General features: G+C 28.6%; 1 protein-coding gene across 1 annotated transcript in view; it reads left to right on the top strand.

The window, feature by feature from the left end:
* LOC113389807 (2-hydroxyacylsphingosine 1-beta-galactosyltransferase-like) overlaps positions 1-23,671 on the top strand; it is an 84,624-nt gene extending 60,953 nt beyond the window's left edge. The window contains 12 exon segments of the mRNA XM_026626814.1: positions 10,778-10,942; positions 12,914-12,956; positions 12,958-13,104; positions 15,520-15,679; positions 16,501-16,648; positions 18,140-18,326; positions 20,651-20,669; positions 20,672-20,757; positions 20,818-20,941; positions 22,952-23,154; positions 23,274-23,394; positions 23,493-23,671. Of these exon segments, the coding sequence (XP_026482599.1) occupies positions 10,791-10,942; positions 12,914-12,956; positions 12,958-13,104; positions 15,520-15,679; positions 16,501-16,648; positions 18,140-18,326; positions 20,651-20,669; positions 20,672-20,757; positions 20,818-20,941; positions 22,952-23,154; positions 23,274-23,394; positions 23,493-23,671 (1,569 nt within the window). The 5' untranslated portion in view covers positions 10,778-10,790.
* Positions 23,672-24,505: the final 834 nt, after the last annotated feature.

Here is a 24,505-nt window from a genome sequence, read left to right as displayed (position 1 = left end):
ATCTATTTTGCCATTCACCTTGACCAGTCTAACTCAATACAATTCCAATTTTTATTTTATAATAATTTATAGAAAGGAAATATCTAGTTTGCATACAACTACAATGCAAAAACTATAAATAAAAAAAATATGTTAGTACAGAACCGGACTTTAATTGTCCTTGTGCAAAAAAACATGTTGGCTCTTGGCCTAATAAAATAAATATTGTAATGGAAATTAATTATTACTAAATAAATAGTCCAATAATTATAATAAAACAAATTCTGAAAATCATAAGACTCTTAAAGTTTCTATTAAATATAACAAATGAATTTATAGTTAATTAAGAAATAAAAAAAAATACATGAAAATTATATTTCATGTTTTGTAATTATTAAAAAAAATTTACCAATAATTCATAAAATATAATCAGTTCCTATAGCAATTAGGTATACACTAAAAATTTTTATCAAAATTTAAGAAGTAAAATTTAAGACTAAATAATTCGTAGCATACAAAGTTTGTTTACCACAAGTGCATTTATTTATTGCATCTTTCTTAATTTAAACTATAAGTGCAGTACAATTAGTATTTTGGCAAATTTATACAAAATAAATAATAAACAATATTGTTCAACATCAAAAGTCTCTACAACAACTCGGTATACCCAAAATTAATTAGAGAAAATAGTAAATTTCTTAAAGATTTCCTTGGCAAAATGATTTAGCACACAGTACTTTATTCATGCATCTTCAATAACTTTATAATATATGGTAAATATAAAATAGTATTTTAGTGAATTTGTACAAAATTAAATAATAAAACAAAACTGTCTAATATCAAAATCTATATTATATATATTAAGAGCTTATATATATTAAGAGCTAAGAGTCTCATATCAAAAGTTAATATTAAGAGCTAAAACTTTCAGAGAATTGTTCTTTTTATCAATTTGGAACCATTTGAGCCTTGGAAGCAAGGAAATTCGAAAATGTCCATATTAAGGACCACCCTAATTTATATATATTAGTTCTTCTATCGATATCCGACGTTATTTTGAAAAGTAATGAAATCACACCACTGAGAATAGTGTATAATTAATTTTCTTTTAAACTTGAGAGCAAAGATGAACCTAATTCCAAAATTTCATACAAATTAGAGCACAGTAGAAAAATTCAAACCCAAATCGCTCTATTGACTTGAGCAAATATTCCGAATCCGATGCCAAACATATGAATTTTTGACACAATGAAACTTCTAAATAATATTTTGAATAAGTAATTTTTTGCATTGTGATTTAGTAAAGTAAAGCAAAACACGACTACATTGTTTAAAAAATAATTATCTGTCAAATTGAATTATATAGGGTATATACACAACCGTCAGACGCATGTTAACTGCATTTATATATTATATATAATATATTATTTAATTTTTGGCACATCTCAGCTGCTTCTCGGCTATTATAATGTATACCTTACATTTTTCTTATTCATAATCATGAATATATTATATTTTAATACTGTCTTAGCCCATAAGTGAATTGAAATGTTTGGCAAATGACAGTCTTCATTGTGTTTTAATGTCAAACAGCAATTTTAATATATACCGAGTTACTGAGATACTGTGTTTGCCAATATTATAGATTATTTAACTTTAAACAAATTTGAAAAACATTTTATTCGTATTAGACGAACGGTTTAAAAGTTACAAGATATATAACAAACAAATAATTTATTACATAATCTCATTTATTTATTTATCCACGTGCAATGTCGTCAGTGTTACAAAATGTATTTATGCAACTCGTTTTTAATAAAATTGTTCTAAATTTCGTGTCGTCGTTAAATGTGATGTATAAAATGCAACTCTCGGTTTACGGAAGAAGAAAAGAGAAATTACTCGAACGATATTGCATAAGGCCGAGGAATGTGTCTTTTAGTTGGGAAAAAAGTATAAGTTGATAGTGGATAGTGTATTTTGCGAAATACAGGTTGTTAAAAGATATATGCATTTATTTACTGGTATTTGGTACGTGACTGATGTCGAAAATAAGGTCCAAAAGACCGCGTTACACTTGTAATGACTATGCTTTTATATATTAATCTATTGTAACTCTTAAACTGTTCATCTGAGTAACAAAAAAATATTTGGCAAAATTGTTCAAAATTAAATAATCTATAATATTTTCTAATATTCTAGCTAGCTACAACAAACTTATACTAAAATACATCACTAAGCAGCGTTTCATTTTGCAATTATATTGAACTCTAAATGAAAATTAAGTGCAATTAAACTCAATCAAAAAAAAATCATAACTGTTATGCTATTTACGGAATTTAAATAGTGTTTTCGGGAAATTTGTTCAAAATTGAATGATCTATAACATTGCCTAACAACATAACACTCTACATCTACTCGGTATACTCTAAAGTTAAATGTCTCTAAACTCAATGTTGTAAATAGCATGAGAGCACTGATTAACGCAAGTGCTTTTACTCGAGAAAAAAATCATAACTTTTATGCTATTTACGGAATTTAAATAGTGTTTTCTGGAAATTTGTTCAAAATGAATGATCTATAAACATTGTCAAACAACATAACTGTATAGTACTGATTAACGCAAGTGCTTTTACTCGAGAAAAAAATCATAACTTTTATGCTATTCACGGAATTTAAATAGTGCTCGGGAAATTTGTTCAAAATTGAATGATCTATAACATTGTCTAACAATATAACACTCTACATCTACTCAGTATACTCTAAAGTTAAGTGTCTCTAAACTCAATGTTGTAAATAGCATAAGAGTACTGCTTTAACCCAAGTGCTTTACTCGGGAAAAAAATCATAACTTTTATGCTATTCACGGAATTTAAATAGTGTTTTCTGGAAATTTGTTCAAAATTGAATGATCTATAACATTGTCTAACAACAATAACTGTATAGTACTGATTTAACGCAAGTGCTTTTACTCGAGAAAAAAATCATAACTTTTATGCTATTCACGGAATTTAAATAGTGTTTCGGGAAGTTTGTTCAAAATTGAATGTTCTATAACATTGTCTAACGACATAACACTCTACATCTACTCGGTATATTCATAATTTTTTTTTGAAGTAAAACTTCTTTAGGCGCGACATGGGTGTAAAAACTTCTTTAGGCGCGACATGGGTTAGTAGTATAATTCGTGAGTTAATAAAAATGTCAGGATCGGAAGAATATTTTATCCCGTCCCCCATAAATAATTGTAGTGCAAATGATCGCAAATAAATAATGAAACCAAGAAAAATCTGCGCTGCGTAAGAAATGATAGCTTTGGCCATGATGTTTTGTGTGTGTGATCGACTTTGGCTTCAAAGTGACTTAGAAATATCAAATGATGCTCAAAAACAAATTCTTAATAATGTTTTTGAATATTGATTTAAATAATCAGGTTGGATGTCAAACTTGTCGAAAGATATTAAGTTCGGGTAAATTCCCACTTTGTGTAAGATACAAATTATCTACCTAAACTAGATACTGTATCTGAATGGTTAATTTCACCTAGGTTGTGTTTCATGCAAATTAGGAATGTTTGGCCAAATTATAAATGTGCCTGTTGACATTAATAATGGTTAATTTATTACCTCGTAATATTGATGATAATCATTGCATTAACGTTCACATAAAAAAGCAAATGATTCATAGATCAAGCTATGTGCAGGGCTCGATAAATAAAACAAATAAAAAGTATGGCTTCAATTTGTTAGGCAAGACGGATATTACAGCTGTTCAAGGAATGAGATTATATCGTCAGCGAAAAAGTAAAAAATACAAACAGTAAATGAATGTATGTTAATTTTAATTACATGAAGTTCTTCAAACACAATTGTTACAGGATGAATTAATTTGCAAAAACAATATTGTTTAGGCGTTGTTTAACATAATCCACTGTGTGAATGAATATTATAGAATTTATAATCAGCAATTACTTTAAAACGATCATGTCATATTTCAAGTACGACTTTGATTACATTATTGTTGTAAATATTATACATATTTTTAATGCAATCATAAATATATAATTTATAATTATCATTATATAAATGTGTATAATGATTGACGACACTAATAAATGTGTACATCACGAGTGTTACCATATTACTAATAAACATTGTTCAAAATTTTATATAATGTATTTATTTTTACTCAACTTAAATTTGCTACTTTATACAGTAGCAAATAAGTTTTACTTCAATCGCGTGTGATCCTTACGCGCACTCTTTTTTTTATTTCTCTTTATTGAATTACAAACGGTCTTTACAAAAAGGAAGACATTCAGTAATTTCGATGATAAATGAAATATTAAACCTAGATCTAAAAGGTTACCCAGTAGTAAACCTTTTCAATTTTGATATATTGAATTTAAAAATTGAAAATACAATGATTATATAGATACTCATAATTTGCACACAAAAATGAAAAATATTCTCGACAGTTTTTAGAAAACTTGAACTGTTTTACTATTGTTTTAATAATAGTTTTATTATTTAATTATCATGTTTTATGGTACAGACGACCTTGTCACGCCAGTAGGTTCATTTTTTACGACCAGGTGTTCAAGAGAAATGTGTTTTGTTTTGTTTGAAGAGAAAGAGTCACAAGAGTTTTATGATAAATGCGAAATGCGAGTAAATAACCTGTTTGTTCTCTTTCCGTATAATGATGCCTACTTTACTTGCACACTTTCCAACTCCGACGAATTGCATTATTATTACTAACATATTACTATTTTCTCGTATTATAATAATTGGACACATGTTTATACCATTCTAGGGTCTTTTCGTATTAGAAAATGTCGTGGATTATTTAATTTTGAAAATTTTTCCAAAAACTTTGTTTATATAAGGTTGTCAAATATGTCCCTTCCGCCTTTTTGTATTATAAACCAAGAGCAAAAAATCGGAAGAGAGATATTTGACAACCTAATATTACTTGAGTAATTTAGAAGTTACAAGAGATATAACAAATAAATGCACTCTTGCTTATACTACTGATTTTGGCCTAATTTTCCAACATTCGAGTATCATTTAAGAGCATACCGAGTTGATCTAGGGTCTTTTCGTATTAGAAAATGTCGTGGAATATTTAATTTTGTAAAAATTTACCAAGTACACTATTTAGTTTAATAGAATAACTTAGAAGTTACGAGAGAATTGGTCTGAATTTTTTTACTGTGCTCCAATTTGTATGAATTTTTGGAATTAGGTTTATCTTACTCTCAAGTTCAAAAGTGAAAATAATTTAGACTCCTTTGCCATTTCCCGGGGGATGACATCCCTCTCAGTGGTGTAATTTCATTTTTTTTAATTCAGATATCGATAAAAGAATTAACTATAAGAAAAAAATGTTTTATAATGTTTTTCAAAAAAACAAATACTCATCTTTTTATTTAAAGCAGTTGTACATTTAAGATCCATATGGGTGGATGTATATACATTTCGGTATAGACTGTTGTGTAAAAAAACATAATATTTTTTAACTAATTGGTAAATATCAGTATAGGTTATTAAAAAAAATTTGAACTTTTGAATTGTAAACATAAGTACAGGACAACGTCTGTCGGGTCATCTAGTTTAGTATAAATTTGTAGAATATTTCATATACTTCAATCAAATGGTTTAAAAGTTACAAAGGATGTAAGGCACAAATGAACTTTTTTCTATAATATCAAAATACAATTGCTTTTGCGATTTTCAAAAATTATTTAAAAGTATGCCGAGTTGCTGTAGGATATTTTTGTATTCGACAACATTGTAAAGTATTTAATTTTATACAAATTGGCTAAATACTTAAATTATTTTAATCGGATAGTTTAGAAATTTCAATTGATATATGCAAATTTATTTATAATAGTCAAATATAATTATAGTTAGAGATTCAACTTTTATTTATTATTTAAGAGTACACAGAGTTGCTCCAGAGTTTTTCATGTAAAATAATTAATTTCATACAATTTTACTAAATATTTCATTTATATTAAGCAAGTTGTTCAAAAGTTATAAAAACAAATGCACTTAATTCAAAAATTATGAAATAAAAATTATGTGTGAGTTTTTGGGTGGTCAATAGCAGGTTTATCATATTTTTGACATTCTTAGACTTTTATTATTTTAGTACCTTTTACTAATTAAACTTGTTTTTGTATCTTGAGCATCAGCTTTCAATTTCCTAAAAAATCTTGTGGTATTTTGTTCTTGTTGAGTCCTTCTACAGGGATCCGATATAGTTCATAACTAATATATACATACATATATATATATATATATATATATATATATATATATATATATATATATATATATATATATGATACATATTTGTAATATTTGTGCAATAATTTAACCTATTTGTAATAGATTCAATAACAAAATTATTTATTTCATTAAACGTTCCGACACTTGATACATATTACAATAAATACAAGTTGATAATAAATATAAATATATAAAAAATGAAAAAATTATACACACCAAATAAATAACAAGAGGGTTAATCAACATTTATATATATTTCTACAAACCCAAATCAATTCAAAACGATGCTTTCGGAACATATGGTTAAATTGAACCACACTTTTAACATGTCAAATCCCTCAATCCTTTACATTGAAATAAACTGTGACCTTAGAAAGATAGTTGAGTCTTTATTTATATCCCTTAACACTTCTTGTGTCAACAAACCTCCTAATTCCTCTCATATCTTACATTGACAGTTACAAAGTCATTATTAATTTTATGAAAAATAATTCTTTACAGTTGTAGAATCTCCCGTTTTTATATTTCTTTGCTGTTTCTCTTTCCCCTTTCGTTTCTCACACCCCTCTCCCACTCCATACTACGCTTGCTTTGTAACCTTGATCAGTGTTCAAAATGCACCGCTATTAATAACATAAAATATAGGAGGGCAATATGTGCTCCTTCAATTTCTCGGATAACGGATATTTAAAGGATTTTTTTTATCATAAGAAGAATCTCAAGATCTACAAGCTTTAAATAAACTATTTGAATTTTATAACATTTCTTTCTTCAAGTTATTGTATTAGATAATACTAATGTTAGGCTTAATATTGTTTAATAGTTGTATTTTTTCTGTAATGAATTCAATTAAGATAATTTATTTTCTGTAATTATTAAATTCAATCCTGTATTCGTAATATAAATAAATATATTATTATGTTACACAAATTTAGTGTTCAATCAATTTTCCATACTACACTTGCTTGTAACCTTGATCAGTGTTCAAAATGCACCGCTATTAATAACATAAAATATAGGAGGGCAATATGTGCTCCTTCAATTTCTCGTTGTTAATATAATAGTATATTATTATTTTACACAAATTTAGTGTTCACATCATAAATATTTTTTCTGTTGTTTTTCCTGGTTTGATTACTAAATGATGACACACATCAAGTGTCGAAACGTTTAATGGAATAAATATTTTTGTTATTTAATGATTTTTTTTAATTCGACGATTGGGCTGCAAAAATATTACAAATATATATATATATATATATATATTTATTTATTCAAAACAGAATAATAATTTCACTTTCGATCGCCCGTGGCAAAAATTCTCAAGAACTTTCATATTCGCGCCTGATACCTTCAACTCGACCATCGATAAATAATTAAATCGATAATAATAATAATATAAATATTAATCTTATCATATTCCAAAAGATTTCTCAAAATTCGATTTTTCCATAAATCACTTGATAAAATTGAAGAAAGAAAGACACGATGCCCATCAAGACTACAACTTTCTTCGGAGGTACGAAATGTTGCAAATCAGGTTTTGGTTTGTTGAAATTCGAGAAGAAATTTATGAAGTGGGTCAATCGAGATGTCAGTTTATTAAGATTCGAGTATTGAAAAGAAATAGGTTCTTTAATTAACTTTTTTTGAATTTTTCTAAGGCGAAATGCTGCTTACATTTAGTCCTATTTATTACATAACTATAAACAGGTTAGCCAACACAGAAATTCCCCGACGTTTTAAACAAACATTTATTTCTATACAAAAGCTAAAGTCAGATGTGAATAATAATAATTTAAACAAACAATTTGCGTCTTAAGAGACTTCAATAAGAAGATTCTGACATAATTCTATGTCTCGTAATTCTATAGAAAAAAATTATTTATTTTGGAGGTCGCACTGAAACAATATTTGGATTTATGGATTCGTATTATTATATTATGCAAAGGCAAATATTGTAATAAATACATTTTTGAATTATATAATTGGACATTGAAATGTAATGTCGAACATGGGTAATAAAATAGTGATTTGAACATATCTTATGTATATTACATAAATTTATACTTTATTTATATATTTGTTTGGGTATTTATTTATTTATTCACTCATTAAATGAATTTTTTGCATTTCTCGACGTTTTGAAGGTTTCTGAACATTTTAAGGCATACCTCAGAAACTAAATGGATGTGTGTGTGTTTGTGTGTTTTGTATGTTCGCATTTTTTCGTCCACGTTTTCGGGCGCACGGATCAACCGATTTGAATGGTTCAAAAAACATTCGATTCATATTGATAGGGAGATGTGCTGATTAGCTTTTGGCAAAGGCAGGCCTAGCCGTTACGGAGATACAGAGCAAAGAGTGCAGAAAATACAAATCGAGTTTTTGAGATAACGGAGTATCGGATTTGTATGCTTCAAAAACATTCAGTTCGTAATGACGGGGAAAAGTGGTTGTTAGTTTTTGGCAAAGGTAGGCCCAGCGGTTTCGTAGATACAGAGCTAAATGTGCAAAAAATGGCAGTTTTTTAAGTGAAATAAGGGTCCGATTTGAATGATCTAAAAAACTTTCTGCTTGTACTGACAAAACAATTGCTTTTGAGGATGAAAAATTATTACATCTTTTTTGATTTTCCATATTTTTTTTTTTGTAATTTTGGATTAAAAAAGACTTGTGACTATACAGGAGCAGTTTTTCAATTTTGTGTAAATTTGGCGACTATTTTTTTTTTAATTGAATTCGAAATGAAATGACGATTGTTCATGTTCTGGAGATATATTGATTTGTTTATAATTTACATTTGATTTGCTCAGATATAACAATAAGATAGCAAAAATAATGAGTAACAGTATTTGTAATAATATATTTGAAAACGTTCAAAATTTCTCGAATATTTGATTACGGTACGGGAAGTTCCAGCAATTTGCCTTGAGGCACGATGCTATACACCACTAGTTTTTTTATGTGTTAACTCAATTATTTATTTCTTTATTGACTTACTGATTTATTCATTATTTATTTACTCTCTTATTCCATTTATTAACTTACTAATATATTTATTTCCTTGGTAATTAATTAATTTATTTATTTAAAGTACTGAAAACGAAATTAACTTGCAAACTTATTTAAACTAGTGGTGTATGGCATCGTGCCTTAAGGCAAATTGCTGGAACTTCCCGTACCGAATATTTTCAAATAGATTATTATTAATATTGTAACATTGTCTAATATTTATAAGAATTATATAAACTAAATTGCAAAGTTGAAATTATTTATTCAAAGTATATAAGTGAGCTTTAAAACTTTTGCCACAATTAAAATTGATATCTGAATTATTTTCGCAATACAAAAAAATGTATTGTTTTTTTCCAAAAGCAATTGTTTTGTCAACACAAACTCTTAGTTCTCTCAAAAACTGCCATTTTTAGTATATTTAGCTCTGTATCTCTAAAACCGCTGGGTCTGCCTTCGCCAAAATCTAATCATCACTTCTCCCAATCATTACAAATTGAATGTTTTTTAGATCATTCAAATCGAATTCTCCGTTCTCTAAAAAACTCGACTTGTATTTTCTGCACTCTTTGCTCTTTATCTCCGAGACGGCTAGACCTGCCTTTGCCAAAAAATAATCAGCACATCTCCTTATCAATAGGAATCGAATGTTGTTTGAACCATTCAAATCGGTTGATCCCTTCGCCCGAAAACGTGGACGAAAAAATGCGGACATACCCGAGAAGACCAGTCTGGGATGCATAAAGGCATTTCCTTCGTTATACAAAAAAAAAAAAAACATCTATTTTTTCAGAGGTATGCCAGTAAAATGCTCAGAAACCTTCAAAACGTCGAGAAATGGAAAAATTTTCATTTTCCATTTTCGGCTCATTACTATAACTACCCTACGGGATGTTAAGAATAAGTCAATAGGTTTTTCGGATAAAATAGCTCTCTTATCTTATAACATCTAATCTCACATTATCTTCTATTAAACTTATTAAATTATCGTCGATTTATCTGTACAATTATGGTCTTATTTAAACTTTGCAATAATTCTATAGACTGTCTTCTTATTCTCAATCAACTATCCTTTAGTGGTCCTATTTTACTTAGGTCCTCTAACTTTAACTTAATTAATAATGAAATAGATATTCACAACACTTCACCCAATCAAATAATCTCCATCTGCACAAGTTAACCTTTTTATTATCTTTTCAAATATCTCACTATTTTATCTTATTCTGTTTATAAATAATATTGTTACATTCTGCATTATATGTAATTTTATCTTAAGCATTTTATGTTACTAACTATATATTGTAATTTTGTATATATTTTAATTGTTATTCATTATGTAAAACAATGGTATTTTGGAGTCCTCTTGGAAGTAATCTGTGGGCTATATATTTAAAATAAATAAATCAATTATCTTATGAACAGGAGTGCAAATTTACCCTATAGAATATCATCTATCATTATCTAATTATTATTTTATATTTTGTCAGTCCAACCTGCACCATGGACCTCTCTCGTCCGATGAGCCTTGTGGTCACCATCCTCTTAGTCACCACAACCATGACGACGGCCTCGGACATCCTGATGGTCACCATGGGCGGCACAAAGTCCCACAAAATTCCCTTCTGGGAACTGGCCAGGGGCCTCATACCCAGGTAAGAGATAATCGATAAGGCATTTCTAATTTTACCAATGTATAGGTAATAACTAAGGGGCACAACTAGTGTGAAATTTTCAAAAAATGGAATTTTTAATTTTTCCATATTTCGATAGGTTATACCTTTAAAAATAACATGCCAAAATTTTAAATCGATATCTTAAATAGTTTTTGAGTCACAGCCATTTAAAGAGCATACATATAGTATAAAGTATAACGATCATTTTATCTTTAAACGCGTTTTTCTCGAAACGGCATTTTCCAAATTACTCAAAATTACGATTACTCAAAAACAAATGATCCGTCTACTATCAATTTTTTTACATGTTATATATATATATATATATAGTTCTCCGTAAAATAAACTATCGATTTTTTGATTGGATCGCAGTCCAAAAACGACCAAAAAATTTGGGTAAAATACGACTTTTTTTTTAAACGTCGCCCTTTTGTCAATTTTTGATTTTTTTTTTCTTTATCGTAGTTCATTTTACAGACAATATTATCTACTTTAACGAGATTTTTTAAGTAAAACTTCTCTAGACGCGACTAGGATGTAAATCTCGATGATAATATCATTTCTATACGGGTCGACTTTGATTAGTCGTCGTGTATGTGAATATTTAACCCTGTTTTTTGAAAATAATAAAACAAATTAAACATTTGTGCCGTGTACTAAACGTAAGTTTATTGATTAGAAATTATTTCTATATTATTCGTAGTTTCTATAAATCTCTGAAGTTATTGAAATGGATAATATTTTTTAGGCAAGACAGATAATTACAGCTGCTCATATAATGAGATTATATCGCCAGCGAAAAAGTAAAAAAAATACCATCAGTCAATGAATGTATGTTAATTTTAATTACATGAAGTTCTTCAAACACAATTATTACACGATGAGTGAAGTTGCAAAAATAATATTTGTTTAGGCGTTGTTTAACATAATTCACTATATATTCATAATATATTTATTTTGGTTAGCTCGTCAGTAGAATCCCCTTACTAATTTATTTCAGTTTGCTCGTCTGTAGAGTCTCTTTACTAATTTATTTTAATTTGTTTGTCAGTAAAATCCCTTTACTAATTTATTTTAGTTTGCTCGTCAGTAGAGTCCCTTTACTAATTTATTTTAGTTTGTTCGTCAGTAGACTCCTTTTACTAATTTATTTTAATTTGTTCATCAGTAGAGTCCCTTTACGAATTTATTTTAGTTTGTTCGTCAGTAGAGTTCCTTCTTTAATTTATTTTAGTTTGCTCGTTTAATTCACGAATATTATAAAGGTTATTTATCAGCAATTACTTCATTTTTCTAATGAAAATTCATTTGTAAATGTTAATTACAATGACAAACCGATCATGTCATATTTGAAGTATGACTTTTATTACATTATTGTTTTTAAATATTATACATTTTTTTAATGCCATATATAATTTATAATTTATTATGATATAAATGTGAATAATGATTGGAACTAATAAATGTGTGCATCACGAGTGTTACCATATTACTAACGGATATTATTCAAAATTGTTATATTATGTATTTATTTTAACTTAAATGCCATCTTGTACAGTAGCAAATAAGTTTCACTTCAATCGCGTGTGAACCTTACGCGCACTCTTTTTGTTTTAATTTCATCCACGTAGAAGGCCGGAATTACTGCAGCAGTTAAGGGCCTTTTTTTTTAACTTAAAAAATATTTAATTTTTTTCTTCAAAAATTGTACTATGTATTCTTAAAACATGTATAAATACGATCCTAAAATTTTGAAATGATTGATAAAGTAGAGTTTTTAATCTAAATTTCCAAAAATCACCTTTTTTTATGCGGTTACACTAGTTGTGCCTCTTGACCCTTTTCCTGACCAATATTTAATTCTAACTAATCGACAATTGGATAAATGATTACTAATTTTACCACTGATAACCATTTAATTCAATCTAATTATTCTTTTTGGTCTTTAAGGGGTCACAACGTGACCTTACTGAGTGCCTTTCCTCCGACTGGTGACAATGCCCCCAGCCGGCCTGCACGAGATCACACCAGCCGGACTGGTGTTCTACGTGAAGAACTACACCGACTGGGATCTGGTTGGCGCCAGGATGAGAGGAGAGGAACCCGTTTCGGCTTGGGATATCATGAGATACGGTTTTGAGGTAAGGGAGAGTAAATACCTAGGCTATTATTCGAGTTTTTGAACACAAATGATATATATATCTTATATATAAAAATGGAGCTCGATAAAATGATCCGCTAAAACTCGAAAACGGCTAAACCGATTTGGCCAGTTTTAGTCTTGAAAAATTCGTGCCAATCAGTAGGTTGTAGGAAAGGTGAGATATTATTTCAAAGTCGCCTAGAAACTTTACACTTTTAATTTGAACATTTTTGTAGAAGCGTAATATAAATAAAACTGTGGACGGTGGCTAATACGTCAAATATCAAATGTTTTTGACAGATGATGTTCAATTGCGTTTAATAGGATGTTTCATGTGAATATTATTAAATTATGATTAAATTGTAGTAAATAGTTTTGTTCGTAGTTATATTTGTTCACAAAAATCTTATTAATCGGATCGCAAGTGTTACTAGATCAACTTTTTTGAAATGTTAATATGAAAATGCACTTTTTGGCATATTTTTTTCAAACACGGTGCTCTGAAAGATTTTATTTGTATAATTATATACTAATTGGTATTTATAAAACATTTTCTAGGTTATATTATTTTTTATGTTAACCTAAATTTGGTATCGAACAAAGGGACATTTTGCCCAATAACATTTTCCCAGTTATAATTTCCCAAAATTTATCGAAGAATAGATAGAAATATATGAAGGGTTAAAAAGGTCCAATACCGATGCATCAAAAACCAGTAAAGTTAAGCATTGTTCAACAACAATATTTGAAAGTAGAGGGAAAAAGATGTATTACCAGCTATAACCTTGGTTCCTATGACTTTGCTGTCGGGAGATAAACGGTAATCTTTGAAAATCCATAATTAAAGTATTTTTTTCATTAGTTAAAAATGTAATTTTTTTGAAAAATACTTTTAAAATTAAAATAAGACATCGAAACTGTTTGCCACCTGGCCCTTCCAAGTTACTCCGTCTATAGGGTAAAAAGGTCTAAATCATAAATCATAAAAATATTTTAATGATGAATGCTATAGCATCTACGTCAAATTATTGACTAAGGAAAATGATGCAGTTTCAACTGAAAAATAATCTTGCACGTTAACACGTTCGCGCCCAATACAAGTTTGAGTAGTCGTATTATCGTATTTAGATCGTTATATATTAGATGAATGCTATAGCATCCACGTTAAATTAGAGACTATGAAAAAACATGGAATTTCAAGTGAAAAGTGATCTTGCACGTTAACACGTTCGCGCCCAATAAAAGTTTGAGTAGTCGTATTATCGTATTTTGATCGTTATATACTAGATGAATGCTATAGCATCCACGTTAAGTTAGAGACTATGAAAAAAGATCGAGTTTCAAGTGAAAAATAATCTTGCACGTTAACACGTTCGCGCCCAATAAAAGTTTGAGTAGTCGTATTATCGTATTTTGATCGTTATATACTAGATGAATGCTATAGCATCCACGTTAAGTTAGAAACTATGAAAAACTGAAAATGGAGTTTTAACTAAAACTGATGGAGTTTCAACTGAAAAGTGATCTTGCATTTTAACACGTTTGCGCCCAATAAAAGTTTTAGCAGTCAGAATATCATATTTTATACGTCATATACTAGATGAATGCTATAGCATCCACGACAAATATTGCGCTTCTATTTTACGCAACTATGGAAAAAGGAAAAAGTTGGCGCCCTTTAAAAGTTTCCGTAGTGGCATTATCATATTTAAATCGTGAATGCTATAGCATCCACGTCAAGTACTGTGCTTATAACAAATTTTTGAAAGACATAAAAAAAACACATTTCTACAATGATGAAGTAGCTGGCAGTTTTACTGAACGTAGTCAGATAATTGTTTGTTTGTAATATGTTATTTGTTGTGATATAATTGGATTGATTGTTATAATATAATTAATATTTGCTCAAAGTCTAATTGGACCGTTGTGCCTCGTCCTGCTCTACATATATACTTTTTATTAAATTTACTTTAATTCATCGATTGTTACTTGAAACTTTTCAAAAAGCAGGTCAAAGAAGAAATACTCAATTCATTTTCTAACTCTCCTCGCAAAAATTTGAAAATTGTGTATGAGCTCAGTAGTATTATTTACAATTATACACAAAATCCAGAATCCAAAAAGAATTTGAAAAACTTAAAACGTAATCAATAAGTCGAAAGACCAAAAAAAGACTTGGATTAAGTTATACCATATAGAAAGTGTATAAAACTTTCAGGCAAAATATAGACAAACTAATGAGGTTTATTGTTTTTATAATACCTCATTGTATATAGCATTCAAACAACATATCCTTATACACTTAAAGTATTAATATTTTTTATTCTCTAGAAATTGTTTAGAATATACCTTACTTAGCAAAACAACGTTTGCCGGGTCAGCTAGTATAATTAATATTTTTATTATTTTTTAGTCCTGCGATGCGATGTTCAACGATGCAGAGACTCACACTTTGCTTCGACAAAGTTTCGACCTTTTAATTCTGGATGGAGCCTTTCCGGAATGTGCCCTGGGGCTTGCCCATCATTATGGAGTCCCATTTATGTACCTGAATACTGTCGGATTCTATATGGGTGAATAGAAATTATATATCATTATTTATGCCCATTGCATATAGTACAAAGCTGTTACTAGATGTAATTGATAAATGCATTTATTTGTTATATCTCTTGTAACTCTTCAAGCGTTTGTCTAATGCGCATGAAATATTCTGCAAAATTGATACAAAATTAATTTGTCTATCAAGATCTATGCTATTAAGGTGATGTGCTTTACCAAAATTTTTGTGCCAAAAGTACCTTCATGTATTAAACAATTAATTACTACTAAGGTTTTCTTTCTAAATTGTCATTATTTATTGAAATGATATATAGTTGTTAGTAGTAGGTAGGGGTTGGGGTCCTGAGTTGGTAGATCCACAATCCAGTTTAGTGGTAACTACGGTAGATTCTGTATCTAATAGGGTGATAAGTCCGTCCAACCCTTTCCTGGTGCCTAGGGTCGAGCAGTAGGAATAAGTTTGAGTTACTGGTTTGATAAATAGGTCTCTTCAGAGTAGTGAGCCCTTTCAGAAAGATATTAGCTGAAAGAGATAGACTTCTGGCTTCCAATATAAAATCCACTTGTAGTATTATACACTGTATTTATTTCTTATAATTAACAGACATAATCTTCACTTAAGATATTCTAAGACTACTCTCAAGACATCATCACTTGGCTAGACTCTTTCCTAAGACATCACTGATTTTGATAGACGATCACTACTCTATTTATTCAGTATAGGACGTGACATATGTGCACTTCCGCATTCGTGCGCTGACCTTGTACTTTGGTTATTTATTAAAACCACACTAAATGCATTATTACACAATATTATATTATTTTTTTTCCCCAGGTTCACTATCTCTGGCAGGAAATCCTGCACCTTCATCAGTGACTCCTTTCTTAGGCAGGGCCTTCACAGACGACATGAACATCTTCGACAGGGCCCTCAACACTGGATGGTACATTGGGATGTATGCTGCTCATTATGTACTTAATAGGTAAAATAAAAATGAAAACTAGTGGTGCATGGCATCGTGCCTTGAGGCAAATTGCTAGAACTTCCCGTACCGTAATGAATATTCGAGACATTTTGAACGTGGTATTACAAATACTGTAACTTTCATTATTTTTAGTTATCTTGTTATATCTGAGCAAATCTAAATATAATTCCTAAATCAATTTATCTCCAGAACAATAACAATCGTCATTTCATTTCGAATTCAATTTCAAAAAAAAAATAGTTGCCTAATTTGCACAAAATTGATAAAGTGCTCCCGTATAGTCACAGCCTAAACGCATTTGCAAATAATTCTGTGCAACGTTTTCACTTATACTGTGCTTAGCTTGGCGGCATTTTCACATTTTTCAATAGTTTTCTCACAAAATTGGAAAAGTGCTCCAGTACCTAAACAGTCTAAACGCACTCGGATAAACATTTGTACCAGAGTGGCGCTTAGACTGTGCTTAGCCTGGGTCATTTTTTTAATTTTTAATCCAAAATTATAAAAATATTTTATGGAAAATAAAAAAAAGATGTAATAATGTTTTATCCTCAAAAGCAATTGTTTTGCCAATACAAGCAGAAAGTTTTTTAGATCAACGCTATTTTTTGCACATTTAGCTCTGTATCTTCGAAATGGCGGGACCTGCCTTTTCCAATTTTTCCCTGATTCAAATTTCATTTGTTAGTAGAATTTCTTTTCTCTTAAAGTTTCTTAAAACTCCTTTATCATTTTACAAATCTTCAGGTTGCTCGTCAGTAGAGTCCATTTTGCCTAATATTTTAATTTGCTCTTGTGTAGAGTCCTTTTTGTCCTAATATTTTTATTTGCTCATCAGTAGAGTCCCTTTTGTCCTAATATTTTCATTTGCTCGTCAGTAGTGTCCATTTTGCCTAATATTTTAATTCGCTTGTCAGTAGAGTCCCTTGTTCTTACAAATTTTTATTTGCTTGTCAGTAGAGTCCCTTTTTCCTAATATTTTTATTTGCTCGTCAGTAGAGTCTCTTTTTTTCTAATATTTTAATTTGCTTTTCCAATTTTGTGAAAATGCCGCCAAGTTAAGCACAGTATAAGTGAAAATGTCGCACAGAATTATTCGCAAATGCGTTTAGACTGTGACTATACGGGAGCACTTTTTCAATTTTGTGCAATTTTAGGCAACTATTTTTTTTTGAAATTGAATTCGTTAATGTTCTGGAGATAAATTGATTTAAGATTTACATTTGATTTGCTCAGATATAACAAACAAGATAGCAAAAATAATGAAACAATTACAGTATTTGTAATAATATATTTGAAAACGTTTAAAATTTATCGAATATTTCATTACAGTACGGGAAGTTCCATCAATTTGCCTTAGGGCACGATGCCATACACCACTAGTTTGTTATTAAATTTTCCATATACACTTTTTGCATACAACAAATAGTTTAATAGTTAACAATGATCTCCAGAACATTCTATCATCTTTTCTATTTTTTCTTCCAGATTCTGGTTACAGAGTGTCCTCAGGAAGCACCTTGGTGAAGGAGTCCCCTTTGTCTACGATCTGTCCAGGAATGTCAGTTTTATCCTTCAGAATGGACATCATACAGTTTCCTATCCGAGACCATATTTGCCAAATGTTGCAGAAATTGCTTGCATACATTGTAAACCTGCCAGGCCATTGCCTCAGGTAAAGGATAAATGATAAAAAAAATTAATACATAAATAATATTGAATAAATCTTATCTTATATATAAAAATGAATCGCAAAATGTGTTGGTAAGCGCATAAGTCAACAACGCCTGGACCGATTTGGCCAATTTTTTATTTAAAATATTCGTTGATGTCTAAGAATGGTTCTTACGGCGAGAAAAAATCGAATAATTTCCGGGAAAACCCTAAAAACAGCTCTTTTTGTTTTTCACGTACAAACGTTTTCTAACTAAAACGTAGAATCAATTTGAGCTTTATTGCTATTATATGAAGTTCATATTAAATTACAAGCACTCACTGTATACTCCTTCTAAACGATTATTCGGACTTTGTTAAATCTTTCTGAAGTTTGTTACAGAAATTTTCCAGAATGTATGTGATTATAAAATACTGGGATGTATGTGCAATATTGTAGAAATTAATGGAAAAAAATGCAAAAAACGACATGTCATTATTTGCATTGAAAACAAATGAAAACTATCATCTGCCAAATATTACAATTCACTCATGAACCTAGACAATATTAGAATATGTGTAATAAATTTTTGCTTATGAATAAGAAAAATGAAATGTCTACATTATTATTGCCAAAAAGCAGCTGAGATGTGCCAGAAATTGAAATCATATAAGATAAGGAAATATAAATATAAATATAAATAAACTAATAAATTTTTATCTGAAATTAGATAAATGCGCGTTTTTACCCCTCCGATTTCTTTCAATGATATTTTTTATAAAAAATTTATTTTAGATAAAAAACCACTATAATACAAAAAATAGGCCCCTCTTTTTATCATCAATGATACATTTTAAAAAATTTTAAGAATCTTTAAATTTGCTTAAATAAAAAATGTCATATGTACTTTGTGAAAAAAGAAGCTCCTTGATTTGACATCAATGATATTTTTGTTAAATTTTTATCTAAGGAAATAGATAGAAAACTTGGGGGAATTTTCGGAGTCTATGGAATAATTTCAGAACTTTTTGCAAAATGTTTAAATATCAGATAATTTTGTTTCATGTACATGCCGATATATGAGTTTAAACCCATTTATATCTTACTTATATGTAACAAGCTTAATATATAAATAGAAAAAATCAGATAAAAAGACGTATATAATTTCTTTATTATACATATGATACATATGTTTAAATGTAAATTAATTGATATATTAATGATATCACAAAAACATAATAAGACTCTAAAACTTAGATCAATGAATAGTTTCTTTTTGAAAACATTTTGCATGCATTACGATCTTGCTGTTACTATCATTACTATTTCTCACATGAAAATATTTAACAAAATATAAGTTTGGACAAAATACCGATAGCATAATACTGTAAATCACCAATAAAAATAAAAAACAAAATAAGACATTAATGTATATTTTTAAGTTGAAAAATTCGTGACATTAATGAAAACAAATGAAAACTATCATCTGCTAAAAATTTCAATTTACTTATGAACCTAGACAATATTAGAATATGTATAATAAATTTATGATTATGAATAAGAAAAATGAAATGTCTACATTATTATTACCAAAAAGCAGCTGAGATGTGCCTCAAATTAAAATAATATAAAATACAGTATATGTATGGCAGATTGAATGATACAGGATAATGAATTGAACAGGATATGACAAATTAATTGACTTAAAATATGAAATTAAGTATTAATCAGGACCGATCATACCTTTAATGCGATGCGTGCGAAAAATATGAGTGCACGTCTTAGGGGGCGCCAACACAAGATTTGGATATTAAATTTTCAATATAGTTTTTTTTTTCAATATATAATTTCTTTGCATCTTTTACTAATCTTTCCACAATATTTTTAAAATTTGTGAAAATTTCACTTTATAACAACAAATGGGAGAGTAAAGATGAATACATACAATTCGACCCTCACGATATCGATTAGGAGAAGTTTAAGATGCAATTTCGGATATCTTAAATAACAAAAAATTAAATTAATTTAATCCAACATAAAGTACCAGTGTTATGTTATGGTTATGGTTGTATTATACCATTTATTTTATTTAAAAGACTACAATTTCCAATATAGTATGGGCATTGAATCTCATTTTATTTAAAGCAGTTCTACATTTAGCATCGCTCATATTATAAATGTATATGCATTTTGGCGTGAAGAGTAATTTTAAAGAACAATAATTATTATTTTTAGGTAAACGGTAAATATTAGTATATTATATTAAAAAAATGTAGACATGGGTACAGGACAATGTCTGTCGGGTCATCTAGTATGTAATATATATTTATTTATAATATTTTTAGGATTTAGAAGACTTCATATCCCGGGAGGCGATTCAGGTTTCATTTACGTTTCAATGGGATCTTCGGTTAAGGCTGCCAATATGCCCGATTATCTAAGACGACTGCTGGTAATAATATATAGACAAAAGTTAAAAATTTATTATTGTTATATTATTATTTTTTTGTAGATTCGGACGTTTTCCAAGTTGCCCTACAGAGTTTTGTGGAAATGGGAAGCTGGTTCGTCGATGATGCAGGATTTACCAGAAAATGTCATGCTGGGTAGATGGTTGCCCCAGCAGGACATCTTAGGTTAAATTTAAATGTTACTTATGCACACATATATATATATATATATATATATATATATATATATATACGTGTACGTATATATATGTGTATATATAAGGGTGGTCCTTAATATGAACATTTTCGAATTTCCTTGCTCCCAAGGGCTAAAATGGTTCCAAATTGGTAAAAAACAATTCTCTGAAAGTTTTAGCTCTTAATATTAACGTTTAGATAGAGCGCAATTCAATCAAGCGACAAAAGAATGAGTTTTATTCATTCATTGTTCGCTAAATTACATCTAAAAAACATTTTTTAATTTTTTGAAAATTTTTCCATGCTATTTCCATACAAAACTTTGATTGAATTGCGCTCTATCTAAACGTTAATATTAAGAGCTAAAACTTTCAGAGAATTGTTTTTTATCAATTTGGAACAATTTGAGCCCCTGGGAGCAATGGAATTCGAAAATGTCCATATTAAGGACCACCCTAATATATATATATATATATATATATATATATATATATATATGTATATATAAAGCGAGAGGTTTTTCTTCAGATGGTGAAATAATATGATAAAATTGTTTCTTGGGCATCCATCAGTAATTAAACAGTTTTATTGAAAGAAAATGTTTTTATTCAGAGACGTACGTTTTGGGTCTTGATTTGACCCATCTTCAGTGCTACAATTAAATATTTCAGGGTTACAATTTAAAACAATATAAAAAACACATAATTACAGACAAAAATAAATAAAAACATGTAAAAAAACATAAATCTAACCAATTTAATAAACTTGTTTTAAAACAAATATTTATTGTGAAAGTATATATGTGAAAAACAAACATAAAATAAACAAATGTAAAGAAACTCACCATACAAATAAATTTGAAAACTGGATGGATGCCCAAGAAACAATTTTATCATATGTTTTATATATATATATATATATATATATATATATATATACACGTATATATATATATATATATATTAAATGTTAAGTATGAACAATACAACACTCTGATTTTTAACACACACTTTATTTAATATGCCTCATCTTCAGTGTAATTTCAAAAATAGTTACTTAATTACTACACATTCTTTAATATTTTATTTAAATTACATTTAATTTTTGATATACAATTTGAAAACATAAAGTAATTCCTCCTGATTGTTTCTTTATGAGTCTTGACGTTATTAATTTATTTAATACTATTCCGCATCATCTAATTATTACAGATATAAAGAAGAGATAGGTGCAAATAGTTGAATTTACATGTTCACTGATAGAAACTTTTATTTTAGGAATTGAATTACTTTTAAAAGCATCATATTTCACTTTTAATAAAAAATATTATACAATTGAAGAGAGGTTGCCCAATGGGCAGCCCATTAAGTCCTGTTTTAGATTTAGTATTACGAGATTTGGAAAATGATGTTTTAAACTCTCCACCTTCCAAACCATTGGTTTATTTCAGATATGTCGATGACACGTTAGTATTATTTAATAATAAAGATATAAATAATGTATTTCGTATTCGTATTTACAATTCACTCAGGAACTGGAAAATGATTCTTTGTTACATTTTCTTGACGTAAAACTCATTGGAAACCTATGCAGTACAGTGAACGGCTTGTAATGGATAACACATAATGCTAAAATAAGTTTCCATATTTTAGATTTTAAATTTATAACGCACTGATGATGAGACAAACCTAGTCTCGAAACGTTTGTGAAAATTTTTATTTAATAAATTAGTGCAAAAAAGAGTGTTGTTTGTTCATATTTCTAAATTAATATCTATCTATCCACTCAGAATACATTTGTTATATATATATATATATATATATATATATATATATATATGTTGTCAAATATCTCCCTTCCGCTTTTTTGCTCTTGGTTTATAATACAAAAAGGCGGAAGGGAGATATTTGACAATCTAATATATATATATATATACATATATATATATATATATATATATATATATATATATTTATATTTATTTTATTTTTTTCCCAGGTGATAGACGACTGAAGGTCTTTGTCACCCATGGAGGTCTCCTGAGTATGTTTGAGAGTGTCTACCATGGAATTCCTCTGGTTACCATGCCAGTCTTTTGTGACCACGAAGCAAATGCTGCTAAAGCAGAAACAGATGGATATGCCTATAAATTGTCCTTGGAAAAATTGACTGCTGAAAGATTATATAGAGCAATAATGAAGGTTAGGAATTGACCAATTGACCAGGAATTCTATTCACTTATCTTTATCTTTTGTAATTTTTGAATGGTGTGTTTTTGTGTCAGTATACTTGATTTAGATGAATACTGTCTTTGATTTAGGTTGCCCATGAACCGCAATTCAGGATAGCAGCCCTCAAGAGGCAATATTTGCTGAGGGATCAGAAGGAGACTCCTCTGGAAAGGGCCATTTATTGGACGGAGTACGTTTTGAGACATAAAGGTATAAATAAAATTTGTGATAATTTCCAAAGCTTTTCTTTGATGTCACATTTATATTTTTGATAGAAGTATATAAACTTTTATTACTATTATTTTTAGGTGCCTATCACATGCAGTCGCCAAGTCGCCAATTGTACTGGTTCCAATACTACCTATTCGATGTAATTGGCCTGATTTTTATCTCTTTGGCCATATTGGTCTTTTCTGCCAATCTGGTCTTTAAATTCACCTTCAAATATGGTTCGACATTCCAACCGGCCAAAATAAAAGTCCACTAAGTCCAGGAAAGGAAACAAATTTAGTTAGTAATATTAAGTAATAATAGATAATTGATATATATATATATATATATATATATATATATATATATGTGTGTATATTATATATAAATATGTTTTTTACTATTTAAGTTTTATTGTTGTGATGGCGTGTGTGCGTTTGTAAATAGAGATTAATATTTTTGTATTTGAATAAAATTTGAAATTGCGTGTGCGTTTAAAATAAAACTGTTGTCATTTTTTACTTAAAGGTTAAAGGCGATAAAAATAATCAATAAAATTACAGTTTATTGATTAGTATGTCATAAAAACCAGTTCTACTCCAAATTTCATTATTTTTGCGTTCATTTATTATATCTCTTGTGAGTTTTAGACTGTTCCTATTAAATATATAAAATGTTTGACAAATTTGTAGAAAATTAAATTGTTTATAAAATTGTCTAATATCATAAAACCCTTTACTATAGTCAGAAATCCATATTAAAATGAAATGATCTCTATTTAACCGTGAATTTGCAACTGGTTTATGTATTTATTTAGTATTTCTTGTAACTTTCAAACCATTTGTTCAATATAAATGGGATATTTAGAGAAAACGTATAAAATTAAATTTTTTATATCATTATCTAATATTAGTCTCTACAGTAACTTGGTATACTATGAAATGATTTTTAAAAACCCTGTAATAACCGTCTTGCCTAACAAATTGAAGCCATACTTTTATATTTGTTTTATTTATGAAGCCTATACTATGAAATGATTATTAAAAAACCCTAGTCGGATATAAAAAAAATTCCATATTAAAATAAAATAATCTAATTTTTTTAACCGTGA

The sequence above is a fragment of the Ctenocephalides felis genome, unplaced genomic scaffold (genome assembly GCF_003426905.1).
Source record: "Ctenocephalides felis isolate EL2017-DRISC unplaced genomic scaffold, ASM342690v1 CF-g0.4_SCAFFOLD_03573, whole genome shotgun sequence".
Classification (NCBI taxonomy): domain Eukaryota; kingdom Metazoa; phylum Arthropoda; class Insecta; order Siphonaptera; family Pulicidae; genus Ctenocephalides; species Ctenocephalides felis.
The sequence above is the reverse complement of the archived record's forward strand: the minus strand, read 5'-3'. Positions and strand labels throughout refer to the sequence as shown.